The 16,967-nt window shown below is 32.5% G+C and overlaps 1 protein-coding gene across 5 annotated transcripts in view; it reads left to right on the top strand.

Moving 5' to 3' along the window:
* Positions 1–16,967, top strand: part of NOL4 (nucleolar protein 4) — a 473,540-nt gene that overhangs the window by 277,670 nt on the left and 178,903 nt on the right. For 4 of the 5 annotated variants that reach the window (XM_031946460.1, XM_031946461.1, XM_031946463.1 and 1 more), the window contains one exon: positions 14,311–14,594. In XM_031946460.1, coding sequence (XP_031802320.1) covers positions 14,311–14,594 — 284 coding nt within the window. Of the gene's footprint in view, positions 1–8,727; positions 8,983–14,310; positions 14,595–16,967 lie in introns of those variants that run through there. The other variant, XM_023496031.2, reaches the window with a different exon arrangement.

Here is a 16,967-nt window from a genome sequence, read left to right on the forward strand (position 1 = left end):
ACCAATCAATTGTTCCATGTTCAATTCTAGTTGTTGCTTCTTGGCCCAAATATAGGTTTCTCAGGAGACAAGATGATTTAGTACTCTTTTATCTATTTGGAGACTTGCCACGTTTTATTGTAATCTGAAGGTCAAAAGCTTTCATTTAGTCAAAGAAGCAGAAGTAGTTGTTTTTCTGTAACTCTCTTGCTTTCTCCATAACTAGAGAATGTTGGCAATTTCATCTTAAGTTCCTCTTCTTCAAAGACCAGCCTGTTCTTCTGGTTATTCTTGGTTCATGTATTGCTGAAACTTGATTTGAAAAATCTTAAACATAACCTTGCTGGTATGTTTCAGTAATTTGAATATTCATTGGTATTGCCCTTTTTTAGGATTGGTATGTAAAATGATGTTTCCAAACCAGTGACCACTATTGTGTTTTCCAACTTTGCTGCTATATTCAATTTTAACAACATTTTTTTTAGGGTTTTAAATAGCTCAAGTGAAATTTCATTACTTCAACTAGTCTTATTGCTAGCTATGCTTCCTAAGACCCCTTGACTTTATTCTCTAAGATATCTGGCTCTAGATCAGTAACCACATCATCATGATTATTAGTGTTGTTAAAATCTTTCTTAAAATAGTTTTTTTTGTTTATTCTTTCCATCTCTTTTAATATCTCTGACTTTTGTGAAGTCTTCATCATTTTGTCTTTTATCAAGCCTTGTATCATTTTTGTTGTTATTATGTCTATTTATTTTTTTTATTTATTGTCCTTTATTTTTGCATAAAAGATTCCCTTGATATATATAGATATAGATATAGATATAGATATAGATATATATGAGAGAGAGAGAAAGAGAAAGAGAGAGAGAGAGAGAGATCAAGTTAAAGGTTTTGATAAAGCCCTCATTTCCAAAATATTAGAGAATTGACTCAAATGTATAAGAAATCAAGCCATTCTCCAATTGATAAATGGTCAAAGGATATGAACACACAATTTTCAGATGATGAAACTGAAACCATTTCTACCCATATGAAAGGGTGTTCCAAATCATTATTAATCAGAGAAATGCAAATTAAGACAACTAATTACATACCTTTCAGATTGGCTAAGATGAAAGGAATAGATAATGTTGAATGTTGGAGGGGATGTGGGGAAAGTGGGACACTGCAGCATTGTTAGTGGAGTTGTAAATGGATCTAACCCTTCTGGAGAGCAATTTGGAATTATGCTCAAAAAGTTATCAAACTGTGTATACCTTTTGATCCAGCAATGTTTCTACTGGGATTATATCCCAAAGAGATCTTAAAGGAAGGAAAGGGACCAATGTAGAGGGCTGAAACTCCAAAAAGGTATGCTTGAATCAGACAACCTAGCACTTAAGGCTAATTACCTTTTGATGTGAGATAATGACTCTATTAGCATATGTTTGGATAAATGGCTCTTCTCACTTTGGTGCTTGTTCATTGTTTGCTGTTAAGATAATCATAGGCAAGGATTAGAGGGCAAAAGGAGAGAGGCCAGAGTCACTTGGTGGCAGGATAAGGAGAAGAGAGGTTGGTGATTCTGGACTCCAGAATCCAGGATAGGTGTTTGGCAAGCAGCGTGGCAACTTGCCTGTTTCCTTCACTTCTCCCCCTAAATTTCAAAAAAAATTCTATTTCTGCTTCATTGACTATACTAAAATCTTGGACTATGTGGATTATAATAAACTGTGGCAAGTCCTTAAATAGGTGAAAGTATTAGATTATCTTATTTTTTTCCTGATGAACCATATGTGGACCAAAAAGCAACAGTTGGAATAAAACACAGAAAAACTGACTGGTTTAAGATTATGAAAGGAGTACAACAAACAACTATTTATGATAACATGCTGATGGCAGGAAGTAAAGAGGAATTTAAAAGCCTCTTGATGAGGGTGAAAGATGAAAGTGCAAAACTGGCTTGAAACTTAATGTCAGAAAAAACTAAGATCTTGTCAACTGGTCCCATCACTTCCTGAAAAATAGAAAGAGAAGAAATGGAACCAGTGTCAGGTGTTTTTATATTCTTGGGCTCAAAGATCATTGCAGACAGTTACTGCAACTATGAAATTAAAAACTTTGCTCCCTGAAAGGAAAGCTATGATAAATCTGGACATAATGAATAGCAAAAATACCACTTTGCCCACAAAGGTCCATATACCCAATGTTATAGTTTTTCCAGTAGCAATGTACAGTTGTAAGAATTGGACAACAAGGAAAGCTGAACATTGGGAAGCAATATTTTCAAATTGTTTTTCTATAGAAAACTTTATTATTATAGATTTTTATTGACAAAACATATGCATGGGTAATTTTTCAGCATTGACCCTTGCAAAAACTTCTGTTCCAACTTTTCCCATCCTTTCCTCCAACCCCTCCCCCTAGATAGCAGCAGGCCCATACATGTTAAATATGTTAAATACAATATATGTATACATATTTATACAGTTGTCTTGCTACACAACAGATTTAGAAAGAAGGTAAAAATAACCTGGGAAGAAAAAACAAAAATGTAAGCAAACAATAACAGAAAGGATAGAAATGCTATGTTGTGGTCCATATCATTTCCCAATATTCTTTCGCTGGGTATAGCTAGTTCTGTTCATTACTAATCAATTAGAAATGATTTGGATTCTCTCATTGTTGAAGATAGCCACTTCCATCAGAATTGATTCTCAAATAGTATTGGTATAAAGTATATAATGATCTGGTTCTGCTCATTTCATTTAGCATCAGTTCACATATGTCTGTCCAAGCCTCTCTGTATTCATCCTACTGGTCATTTCTTACAGAACAATAATATTCCGTAACATTCATATACCATAATTTGCTCAGCCATTCTCCAATTGATGGGCATCCATTCAATTTCCAGTTTCTAGCCACTACAAAAAGAGCTGCCACAAACATTTTGGCACATACAGGTCCCTTTCCCTTCTTTAATATTTCTTTGGGATATAATCCCACTAGTAACTCTGCTGGATCAAAGGGTATGCACAGTTTGACAACTTTTTGAGTACAGTTCCAAATTGCTCTCCAGAATAGTTGGATCCATTCATAACTCCATCAACAATGTATCAATGTCCCAGTTTCCCCAAATTCCCTCCAACTTTCATCATTATCTATTCCCTTCATCTTAACCAAATATGAGAGGTGTGTAATGGTATCTCAGAGTTGTCTTAATTTACATTTCTCTGATTAATAATGATTGGGAACACCCTTTCATATGAGTAGAAATGGTTTCAGTTTCATCATCTGAAAATTGTCTGTTCATATCCTTTGACCATTTATCAATTGGAGAATGGCTTGATTTCTTATACATTTGAGTCAATTCTCTAATATTTTGGAAATGAGGAGTTTATCAGAACCTTTAAGTGTAAAGATGTTTTCCCAGTTTATTGCTTCCCTTCTAATCTTGTCTGAATTAGTTTTGTTTGTACAAAAGATTTTTAACTTGATATAATTAAAATTTTCTATTTTGTGATCAATAATGCTCTCTAGTTCTTCTTTGGTCACAATTTCCTTCCTCCTCCACAGGTCTGAGAAGTAAACTATCCTGTGTTCTTCTAATTTATTTATAATCTCATTCTTTATGCCTATATCATGAACTTATTTTTATCTTATCTTGGGGTACGGTGTTAAGTGTGTGTCAATGCCTTGTTTCTGCCATACTAATTTCCAATTTTCCCAGCAATTTTTGTCAAATAGTGCATTCTTATCCCAAAAGTTGGGATCTTTGGGTTTGTCAAACATTAGATTACTATAGTTATTGGCCATTTTGTCCTGTGAACCTAACTTGTTCCACTGATCAACTAGTCTATTTCTTCACCAATACCAAATGGTTTTGCTGACCATTGCTTTATAATATAGTTTTAGATAAGGTACAGTTAGGCCACCTTCATTTGATTTTTTTTTTTCATTAAGTCCCTTGAAATTCTTGACCCTTTGTTCTTCCATATGATTTTTGTGGTTATTTTTTCTCGGTCATTAAAATAGTTTATTGGGAGTCTGATTGGTATAGCACTAAATAAATAGATTAGTTTAGGTAATATTGTCACCTTTATTAAATTTTCTCAACCTATCCAAGAGCACTTAATATTTTTCTAATTATTTAGATCTGACTTTATTTGTGTGGAAAGTGTTTTGTAGTTTTGCTCATATAGTTCCTGACTTTCCCAAATATTTTATGTTATTGACAGTTATTTTGAGTGGAATTTCTCTTTGTATCTCTTGCTGTTGGTGATGTATAAAAATGCTGAGGATTTATGTGGATTTATTTTGTATCTTGCAACTTTGCTAAAGTTGTGAATTATTTCTAATAGCTTTTTAGTAGAATCTCTGGGGTTCTCTAAGTATACCATTATATCATCTGCAAAGAGTGATCATTTGGTTTCCTCATTACCTGCTATAATTCCTTTAATCTCTTTTTCATCTCTTATTGCTGAAGCTACCATTTCTAACACAATATTGAATAGTAATGGTGATAGTGGTCAACCTTGTTTCACTGCTGATTTTACTGGGAATGGTTCCAGTTTATCCTCATTACATATGATGCTTACTGATGATTTTAAATAGATGCTACTGACTATTTTAAGGAAAAGTCCAGTTATTCCTATACTCGCTAGTGTTTTTAATAAGAATGGGTGTTGAATTTTATCGTGCTTTTTCGGCATCTATTGAGATGATCAAACAGTTTTTGTTAATTTGGTTATTGATATAATCAATTATGCTAATAGTTTTCCTAATATTGAATCAGCCCTGCATTTCTGGTATAAATCCTATTTGGTCATGGTGTATTATCCTGGAGGTGATTTTCTGTAATCTTTTTGCTAAGATTTTATTTAAGATTTTTGCATCAATGTTCATTAGGGAGATTGACCTATAATTTTCTTTCTCTGTTTTCATCCTACCCAGTTTAGGTATCAATCCTATGTCTGTGTCATGAAAGGAATTTGGTAGAACTCTTTCATTCCCTATTTATTGAAATAGTTTATATAGCACTGGAGTTAATTGTTCTTTAAATGTTTGGTAGAATTTACATGTGAATCCATCTGGTCCTGGGGATTTTTTCTTAGAAAGTTGATTAACAGCTTGTTCTATTTCTTTTTCTAAAATGGGACTATTTAATCAATTTATTTCTTCCTCTGTTAATCTGGGCAACCTATATTTTTGAAGGTATTCATCCATTCCATTTAAGTTATCAAATTTATTGGCATAAATTTGGTCAAAGTAACTCCTAATTATTGCTCTAATTTCTTCTTCATTAGTGACAAGTTCTCCCTTTTCATTTTTAAGACTAACAATTTGATTTTCCTCTTTCCTTTTTCTAATCAAATTTACCAAAGGTTTATCTATTTTATTGATTTTTTCATAGAACCAAACCTTAGTTTTATTTATTAATTGAATAGATTTTTTTTACTTTCAATTTTATTAATCTCTCCTTTTATTTTTAAAATTTCAAGTTTAGTTTTTTATTGAGGGTTTTTAATTTGCTCTTTTTTTTAGATTTTTTAGTTGCAAGCCTAATTTATTGATTTTCTCTATTTTATGCAAGTGGGCCTCTAGAGATATAAAATTTCCCCTTATTACTGTTTTGGCTGCATCTCACACATTTTGGTATGTCATCTCATTATTGTCATTCTCTTAGGCCACTCTCTCATTAGTTGTGTCTAGGATTTGCTGTTTCACCCATTCATTCTTTAGGATGAGATTATTTAGTTTCCAATTACTTTTTAGTCTATTTTCCCCTGGCTTTTTATTGAATATAATTTTTACTGCATCATTATCTGAAAAGGATGCATTTACTATTTCTGCATTTCTTCATTTGAATTTGAGGTCTTTATATCCTAATATATGGTCAGTTTTTGTATTGGTTCTATGAACTGCTAAGAAGAAAGTGTACTCCTTTCTGTCTCCATTTAGTTTTCTCCAAAGATATATCATACCTAACTTTCCTAGTGTTCTAGTTAACTCTTTAACTTCTTTCTTATTTATTTTGTGGTTTGATTTATCTTGTTCTGAGAGTTCAAGGTAGAGTTATAGTATTGCTGTCTATTTCTTCTTGCAGCTCTCTTAACTTCTTTAGAAATTTGGATGCTATACCACTTGGTGCATATATTTTTAGTATTGATATTGCTTCATTATATATGCTGCCATTTAGCAAGACATAGTGCCCTTCCATATCTCTTTTAATTAGATCAATTTTTGCTTTTGTTTGATCTGAAATCAGGATGGCTACCCATGCTTATTTTTACTTCACCTGAAGCATATAGATTCTGCTCCAGCCTTTCACCTTTACTCTGTATGTATTACCCTGCTTCAAGTATGTTTCCTTTAAACAACATATTGTAGGATTCTGGCTTTTAATCCAGTTTGCTACCCACCTCTGCTTTATGGGGAATTTATCCCATTCACATTTATGGTTAGAATTACTAATTCTGTATTTCCTGCCATCTTGTTAACCCCAGATCATGCTTTTCTCTTTCCTTTTCCCCTTACTCCCCTCCCCAGTATTAAACTTATGAGCACCACTTTCCTCACATAGCCCTCCCTATTTAGGATCCCTCCTTCCCCCTTAGAGTCCCTTCCCTTTTCTTAAACCTTTCCCTTTCAATTTCTGTATTCCCTTCTATTTATTCTACCCCTTCTCTTTTCACTTTTTCCCTCCTACTTTTCAATGAGATGGGAGAAGTTTCTCTGTAAACCAAATATGTCTAATATTTTCTCTTTAAGCCAATTCTGATGAGAGTAAAATTCACACTATGATCATCCTCTTCCCTTCTTTCCCTCAGATATAAAAGGTTTCCTTTGCTTCTTAGTGAGATGTTGTACCTCCACTTTTCCCTTTTTCTGGTATAATTTCCTTTCCACCTCTAGATCCTTTCTTATAACAGTAAACCAAATTATACATGTACTCTTTATGTATACCCATAACAGAAATACAGTTCTCAAGAGTACTTTTTACCTTTTTATGCTTCTTTTGAGTCCTATATTTGAAGGTCAAACTTTTTGTTTCACTCTGCTTTTTTCATCAGAAATAAATGGAATTCACCTATTTCATTGAATGTCCATCTTCTTCTCTGGAAGTTTGGCTGTAGAAGACTTTTTAAAGTCCCTTGGATAGCAAGGACAGTAAATCAGTAAATAGTTAAAGTAATGAATTCAGGCTATTCATTGGAAGCTCAAATACTGAAACAGAAGCTTAAACACATTGACCACATAATGAAAAAACAGTATTCATTGGAAAAGTCCCTGATCTTTGGAAAGATTGAAGGGAAGATATGGAAGCAATGAATAAACAGGAACTCAGACAAAGTTGAGGAGATAATAGACTGTAGAAGGATCTGGCATGCTATTACATACATAGGGTCATTAAGAATCAGGCAGCAATTGTTCAATTACAACAAAAAAAAATCATGTGTTTAATCAATTGTTATACAACATTAATACTATCAATATTATCAAATGAGGGTCTATAATTTCTTTTAATATTAAAAAAACTTTCTTGTATAAGTTGGAACTCATTGGTAATGAATACATTAGAAACTTTGAGAAAGTAATATTAGCAGTGTATTATCAAAAGAGTTTCATTTGAAGAGGTAGAATTTAATTGATTTTTAAAGATGTGAAAAGAGAAAGAAGGGAAAAATGTACTTTTCAGGTGGATAGCAAAAATACATGAACAATAATGATCCAGGCATTATATGCTATGAATAAGTAAGTGATGATTCCATTTGTTTCATTTCTCAATAAAATAATAGTAAGATATACAGTTGTATGGGGCCAGTGGAACAAAACTTTCAAAAAATCTGTTGTCGCCCTTTTAAAATGCCAGGAGTAGGAGAAAAATGAGGGAAATTAGTGATTGAGGGCAGGAACATAGGGCAGAAGTGTTAGGCTTGGGTGGCATATTTTCCCAAATACTTTAAAAAACTTTTTGTGGTGTTTGTTTTTACTTAAAATTGGTAGGCATAGTTGTTTATTTCTGTAAATTGTTTTAAAAAATCATTTTAATTTTAGGATAAAGGGAGTAATTTTTTTCTTGGGTGATATTTGTGAACTTGAAGTACCAAAAAGTTTTTATATTTTGGAAATAGTTAAATCAAATGATATAAAGTAGGTGTTTTAGCTTGCTAAGGCTAAATTTTCGATTTCTAATCTTGGTTTTGCACAGAATTTTTTTTTTAAGTATCTCTATTTCTTGTGCACATGACTTAAGACCATGCTGCAAATATTATGTACAAAGTTGAATTCAGTGTGTGTATATATGTGTGTGTTATGATGGGACTGTGTGTGTGTGTGTGTGTGTGTGTGTGTATGTGTGATGTGCATGTTAGGAGTAATCACAAAAAACAGGAATATTTTAGAATTAAATGGCCTGAGGTTATGTATTTGCACATGAAATACTGATACGGATATTCAAACAGATTGATGAATGTCTTAAGTACTTTTAAGGTCTGCACCAAATCCTTGGGGTAAAGAAAAAAAAAAGAAAAGGATAAATGGGAAAATGTACCATCCACTGTAGTAAAGTTTGCTCAGTCATACAATCAATTTCATATGAGCAAACACTGAGAGTGTTTTCCAAGCTGTTAAGTCCTCCCTATAAATTTGAAGGACAAAAAACAACTAAACCAAATACTCATTTCCCCCTTTCCCCAACTGCCCTCCTGATGTCACCAGGTTCCACACCCTTCCCTGTCATCACATTCCACACCCTCCCCTGTTGCTAAGGGCCCTGGACATTCTTATTTTTCAAAGCTCCAGGTGCTGTTTTCCCCTGGCATACAAATAGAGAGTGCTCAGGTCTACATGCTATTTCTGCTACCTGGACTGAAAATTTGAAAAAGGAACCTTCACTCATATTCTGTAAATTCTAATGCCAGATCCACAAACATAAACATTTGAACTTCTGTGTAAAGTCCTACAATCCAGTACCCACATACCAGCATCCACACATGATGGAAGAAAAAATGTTGGGTAAGGAAGCAGATTTCAGCTTTAACAGTTGAAAATGCCAATGGTTTACTTATGCTAAGCAAGAATAGAAGATCTGTGATGTTGAAATTGTTGAAAAATTATTTTGCTACTTTGACTGATGCTTTTAAATAACAAAATGTAGCCACTAACTCAGTTATACAAAACTAGCCAATATAATGTGTAATTTATTAACATTTTAATATCTTCTGACATATATATACACACATATCTATATCTATATCTAAAGGTTTTGTGTTTATATACACATTTACATAGATAAATATGTATCCATATATTGAAATTTATTGCACATATTGAAAAATATATTTTTAATTTTATTCATAAGATGGTAACATTTTCTTGTGGGAGTAGTTCTTTTGTTTAAATTATAAATCATCTTACTCTATATGTAGTTATAAGTGATTAAAACATTCATTTATTCTTCACAAAAATATACTATTTATTCAGAATGAAATATGCTAAGCTGTTGAATTTTGTTACCTTGGCAACATCTGGAAAGAACAACCAGCTCTAAGAATATTTTCTACTTTATTATTTATATTTTATAGCAAAATTACAATCAGCCCTTTTGTTAGAGAATATTCTGACAGATAATAATTTTGATCTTCCATGGAAATGGTGTGTATGTTTACTACATACTCATGGTGATTACAGATTTAAGAAATTACTAATTTAAGAAACATATATGTTCAATATATGACTAGAGTAAGAGTTAGATTTGTATTGAAGTTAATTGAAGATTTGCTTTAAATTTTAATGCATCTTAAAGGGTATTTACACAATTAAGCAGGAGAATAATATTCTCACAATTAAGATATTTTATAGCTCTCTAAATATGAAAATGCAAAATCAAGTAAATATGACAAGACTGATTTTGTGTGTGTATGAGGGCGAGACAGAGAGAGAAAGAGAGAAAGACAGAGACAGAGAGAAAGACAGAAACATGGAGAGACAGAGAGAGAGACAGAGAAAGAGACAGAGAGAGAGACAGAGAGAGACAGAGGAGGGAGGGAGGGAGGGAGGGAAGTGTAGAAGAGAGAGGTTTCATTGAAAAAAAACACTTTTTTGTAGCAGGGGCCATTTTTGTTTACTTTAATTCAAGGAATTTTATTTATATAAATAACATAAGCTATAGTTGCTTAGATGGTTTCTATATAAATTACTTCATTAATTTTGCATTTCCAAAACTATAGATTATACTTTAGGTAAACTATGTTTGGAACTTATAAAATTTCTAATTTTAGAGGTATGATTCAGTCTTATCTTTGGCAAGATTTATCCAGCTTTCTAGACTATTCATTCTCATATAGACTAATTTTTAAATACACCTAAGGACAGTGAAATCTACAGTAAGATAATGTATCATGAATAATCAAGTTTTTTGACTATTTTACAAATTTAGGTCCTTATTATATTATTGGAATGACTTTATTTGAATTCTTTTGTTAAAGAGCTTCTGAGACTAAAATACTTTTTTTTTTTAATAAGGTCTTATAAATTTAGCATTAGAAGTTGGATTTAGAAGCAATGTAATACAAATTTTTCCTTTTGCAAATGAACTAACTTAAGCAGAAAAAAAGACAACAACAACAACAACAACAATAGATTTGGAATCAAATATGTTTGATTCCTGGCTTCATTTCTTTATACCTATATAAACTTAGTATAGTTTCCTACCCTATCAAGGCCTCGGTTTCCTTAACTAAAAAATGAGAATACTATTCTATAAATGCTCTCAGTGTCCCTCCTGACTTTAACTTATATGATCTTAAATTAAAGAAAATGCTTTCAAATTTTCTGGTCTCAGTTTAATCCTTGTACTCCTAAATATTATCCAGGAACACATATTTATTGAATTTTATTAACTCACATCTACTTTTTCCAAAATAAAACAATTTTATTGATAATGGTATTATTTTACTTTATATTTGCAAATCCTCTTAATATCTTGCTTAAGAAAAGCCACCTGAACTTTGATATCTGTTTATATATTCAGTCTGTTGTGGTATATTATTTTAGATGAAGAGAACCAACCTCAGACATGTAATTGGGAAAGGGGAAGACTGATGTTTTAGTATTATTAAGAAAATAATTTTGACCTCACAGACTCCCTGAAAGGGTCTTGGGGACCCTCAAGAGTCTTCAGACCATATACTTTGAGAACTTCTGAACTAAGGTAAAAGAAAATTGAATGGCTTGTCCAAGGTCACAACAAAGGTCAGTAACAGAACCAAGTATTAAAACTCATGGTTTTAATACTCAGGTCAGCATTATTTTCTCTCATCATGCTGAAAAATGTCAGCATTTCATTTAGATCAATAAAAACAAAGCCTACTGGAAGAGAATATAAGTAATGTTCGCATTTTTAGGATTATAGTTAGGGTTAGGTTTGGGTTAAGGTTAAAATTAGAATTCCTTTTTTGGTCACATTCTTAAGGAATATTTTAATTTTGTTTTGGCTTTTTTTTTTGTAAATCTGTTAAAAAATGTGTTTTTGGAACCATTTTTTGTAAATTTGTAAAATTTCAAACATTGCTTTATAATAAACTATTGATGCTCTTGGACTCAGGAGCAAATTCCTATGATATGAACATAACAAACTCAATGAATTAAAAAGATTGAATTAGATTATTAACTATGCAAATTCACACATATTAATAAAGAAATAACAGGTGATTTTTAAAGTCTCACTTTTTTATTTCATCATAATATGAAAAGCTTTTATTTGCCTAGTTCTTTTTTTAATGCCCAAAAAGCTTTTCCTTGTCCCTACTTTCCTGACCAAAGATAGTTTCCTCTCTTATTTTCATATTTAAATTTCCAAACAGGTTGTCTGTTCAAACTGACATTTTATTCTTTGCTAAACCCATGATTGTAGTTCATGCCATGCCTCTAAAGTTGTTTTCACATAATTCCCCTTCAGTTTCCACTTAGCCAAATTCAACATATGCTATATTAAGCATAATTCAATATCCTATCTCTACCTGGGCCAATCTTCTAGTCTTTCTTTCTACACTTTCTTTTATAATTTTTCATTGGTTCCTTTCTTCTCAACTTTTATGAACATCTTTATATTTAGCACTAGAATTACTGATTTTTTTTCTTCCAGAGATTTTTTTCTCCATCAAGTAGTCTATGTACCTCATCACTTAGCTACTAGTATATAGATTACAATAAAATCTGTTTTTCTAGCCCGGGTTTCTCATTTGTCTATGGCCTTCTCATAGATGTCCCACTGTCATCTGAAATATGAAAACTGGAAACTTGATTTCTTTGCACTAGCTGTTGGGAGGTCCATAAAGCTCCATCTAGAAACTAATGTATGAACTATACTTTAAAAGAAGGAAGAAATGTATTCCCAGTTTTTGGGATGGACAATGCAAAGATATGAGGATCAGAGATAAAGTATTGCATGTAAGAAAGAGGAGGCCATTTTGGCTAGATAACAGATTGTTGGAGGGGGAGTAATTTCTAACAAAGCTGGAAATACAGTTTGGGGTCATGGCTGTGTAGTATTTTATGTATTTTAAAAGCTATGTATTTTAGCTATGTATTTTAAAAGCTGTTGAACACAGGAGTTTATCTTTTATTCTAAAGGGAATAAGAAACTGCTGGAATAGATTGAGTAGGAGAGTCACATGCTCAGATCTGTGCTTAAGGAAAATTATTCTGGCAGTAGTGAGTAGGATGGACTACAGTATGGAGAGACTTGAGTTAGAGAAACCAAAAAGGAAATTGTTGCAGTAATCCAGGTAAGATGTGAAGAAGTCCTTTGAAGTAAGGTGGTAACTCTGTGAGTAAAGAGAATGGGTCAGCTACAAGAGATGTTGTGAAAGCAGAAATGATAAGATTTAGTGACTGATTGGATAAGTGAGAAAAAGTGAGTAATCTAAAAAAAATGTAGAAATTACAAATCTGGATGATTTCCATGGAAATATGTAAGTTTGGAAGAAGGTTTGGCTTGGGTAGAAGATAATGTATTCTGTTTTGGACATGCTGTTTGAGATATTTCTGAGCTATCCAGTTCAAAATGGTTAATAGGCAACTGGTAATCCAAAAGTGAGGTTCAGGAAATGTACTAGAGCTAGTTGTCTATAAATCTTTAAGTCATCTTCCCCAAAGTGATAGTTTAATTCATTGGAGCTAATGGTTATTGAAAGAATGTATATAGAGGCAGAAGAGAAGAACAAATCTTTGTGAGCTCTTCATAGAAAAATGGAGTGGGTTAAGTTGAAATGAACCTTAAAGGCCTTATGGTCCAATTTCTTCCTTTCAAAAGTGAAAAAAAAAAAAAACCTGAAATTCAGTTAATGTGGCCAAATTTACAGGAGTAGTTAATGACAAAATTTAATCCTTAATTCAGTCCTTTTACAATTATCAGAGATTTCTATTTGCTCCCTATACCACATTTTTTTTCTGATATTTTGCTAATTAACAATATAATAATTGTTTTCTAATCAAATAATTCTCTCTTGTTATCACTTACACATACCTTGTCAATTTTTACCTCCTGGTCTTTGTGAAGTATTTTTCTCACCTGTCATATCCCTATCTCTTCATCACTCAACATCCATTGCTGCCTGATCCAAAATTTACATTTTTCAAGAAGTATCATGTCTTTCCATGCTCCTTAATCTTATCCATTCTCTGTACTCTGTATTTTTGTATCAGTTTCTGGAACCCTCCCTACCCCAACTCTGAATCTGTCCTATCATAAAAATCTTTAACATCCAGTCAAAATGCCACCATGTTTATGAATAATTTCTAGGTTTCCCCAAGCATAAGTGATTTTTAAAAAAATTTTCACACTACTTCAGTAGGCAGCCAACTCCTTCAATGGGTAGAATAAGAGATCTGAAAGCAGAAGTCCTAGGTTCAAATCCAGCCTACTTACTAGTTGTATGATAATGAATAAGTCATTTGGTGTTTATCTGCCTCAATTTCTTTGTCTGTAAAATAGCTATGTACTATGTACTGCTTACATGGCAGGACAACTGTGAGGATAAAATGAGATAATATTTGTTTAAAAAAGCTCTTTATGAAACATAAATAAATGCAAGTTATTATTGCATTATAAGCTCTTTTAAATCAAAGACTATGTCATTCAACATTGCACCCCTAATATAGTGTGCTTGGCACAAAGCAAGTATTTTATGAATGTTTGTTGCATTGGGTTGATTATTAAATCAGGTAATAGTTCTGACATTAGAATAATAAGGTATAGTGTAATAATATTATTTTCATAATATATTAATTTAGTTTTGTTCACAAAGACTAATGGCAGTACCATCATTTATTTTTCAACAGATGATTCAGCTGCAGAGAGCCTTAATGGCAATGAGACTGTGGGACCTAGTTCCATTGCTTCAGGGGGAGTACACTGCAGGGAGATGGGAGACACAAACAGCAATGGCAAAACAAATCTGGAGCAAGATGAGCAGCCTCTGAACCTGAGTGACAGTCCCCTCTCTGCCCAGCTGACCTCAGAATACAGAATAGAAGATCACAGCAGCCATGCGAAGAACAAATATAAGAATCTGCTAATTTCTGACCTCAAGATGGAAAGAGAAACAAGAGAAAATGGAAGCAAGGTAAAATTATTTCTTAATTAGCAGACAATATGTGCAATATTTTAAAATAATTTATAAATTAAAGTGAAAAGTAGTGTGCAACAAAAATGGGCAGAATTATTTCTCAGGCAAAACTTTTTGAGTTGCTATTTAGAGTTTGTTGATTTTTTTTTCATTAGTAGAACCCTTTCTAACATATGGATATTTATTGGGTTGAAGATGCCAGACTGTTATATGCTATCAATTTTATATATGTGTGTGTGTGCGTGTATAAAAATATATAGGTATGCATGTGTGTATACCTATGTATGCATGAGCACACATACACACACATATATGAATGTTTCTAATCAGTTAGATTTCTTCAAAATTATTTATATGTAAATAAAAATTTAGAAACTAGAAATCTTAGAGAACTTTATTCAGTAATTTCCACTATGGGAAAAAAAAGGAAAATGATTCTACTATACATGAAGTTCAGTAATGTGAAATTAATCTGAGAAAAAAAATAACTTTTTCAAGGTTAAATAATGTGAAGAAGATGGATTTACCTTATTTAGTAATTTATACAATACTAGTTTTTCAAATGTTGATAACTATAACAAAATTTGAAATTTAGCAATGATTTTTACATCTTACTTTACCGATTTAACATAATATTCCTACTCTAATTTGCAACATGATTAAATTTACTTGATGAATGTTAGTTTTTAATAGTGAGACTTATAAGTTGTCCCTCAGCTTGAAATAGATCTTTCCATGTCTAATATCTTACTTTGGATTTACTCTAGACTGTCAATGTATCCTGAATTCTTAGTTTAACTTGTTTTGCTATAGGACATCTGTTTTATCCCCTTTTAAGCCATTCATCCAGATATTATCAAACACATCCTCTCTTTCACCTGGGGTGAACAGTTATTAATTACTTTAGTAAATAATCAAATATCTTTTTAGAGGAAGACTTAAGGTAGAGACATATCAAATGAACTGGTTAAATTCTCTAACATCCCTGACATGATCTGAATTATAGTATTAACTTTGGGTGTACTAAAACAATTCAACTGATTTAAGGTTGAGTAATTGAAATGAATATCTTCCTCTACTTTCAATTTAATAAAGAATAAATAAATATGTACATACACATCTCTCTGTGTATATATGTGTGTGTTATATAAGTGTGTGTGTGTGTGTGTATGTATATATATATATATATATATATATATATATATATATACATGTATAACACAGACCACTTTAGGCCTTACTATCTGAAGACCAGTTATGTTATATTTTTACTTCTTCCCAGGGTTCTCCAATACCCCTTAGTAGATGATTTGGAAGGGTGGTATCTAGACTCTCTGAAATGGTCTCCTGCCCCCGCTAATATTGTTCCCTTAGTTGTAAGGAGTGGTCCATTACACCCTAGTTCCATTAGTCCATATACTCAGATTAACTTTTACAAACAAATAATTACTTCAAAAAATATAATCACAAATATATAAATTTATTTCCTCAACATGTGGGAGATATAACCTTCCCTCTTTTTTTTTTTTTTTTTTTTTTTTTTTTGACCAACCTCAATCTCTGAGGAGGAGAAAGAAATTAGGTTCAATGTAGTTTGGTTCTTATGAAGCACAGTCCCAATTCCAAATCTAAAACTCATCTTGGGTTCAAGTCCTAGACACCGTGGCTTCTCAGGGCTTCCATGTTGGGCTGGTTGATTGTACTACTTTGCCTTTAATCCTAGCCCTAGATCATCATGTCATGAATTCCTGACTCCACAAAGATTACCTCCAGCACCTGAAACAGAGGAGCATGAACACAAAACAGAATAAACATACCAGGCCTATTTCTTGGAGTCAGGGCAACCAAAAACGGGCAGGAGAAGGACATTTTTCCCTCCCACTAGTTTTATGGTGCTCATTCCATGGGTGAACTGTAACCTTCATCCTCTCCACCTAGCAGATATGGGTGGAGGAAAAAGAGCAGCCAAAAGAATGTTCAAAAAGAGAGCAACAAATGACTCAACCTCAGCAGTTTTAAAGACACAAGCAGACAATCAGAGGAGGCTATCTTCACCTACCCACATGAAGGGAGACTCAAGAGGCCTCCATGTTAGGCAATCTGAACATTCTTCACAGGCCCCTCAAAGACACTTGCATCTTAGGCAAGTGGAGTTGGCCCAAATCAGTCTGGTTTACATACAAATACTTACATATATACATATATACACATGTGTGTATACATATATAAAAATGTGTATATATGTGTATGTGTGTGTATGTATATAGATATAGATATAGACATATAACTGGAATGTTGCACTTCCTTTTTCAGCTCATTTTACCAGTGAGAAAACTAAAGTAAACAGGATTTGAGTGACTTGCCCAAGAT

The sequence above is a fragment of the Sarcophilus harrisii genome, chromosome 1 (genome assembly GCF_902635505.1).
Source record: "Sarcophilus harrisii chromosome 1, mSarHar1.11, whole genome shotgun sequence".
NCBI classification, from domain to species: Eukaryota; Metazoa; Chordata; class Mammalia; order Dasyuromorphia; family Dasyuridae; genus Sarcophilus; species Sarcophilus harrisii.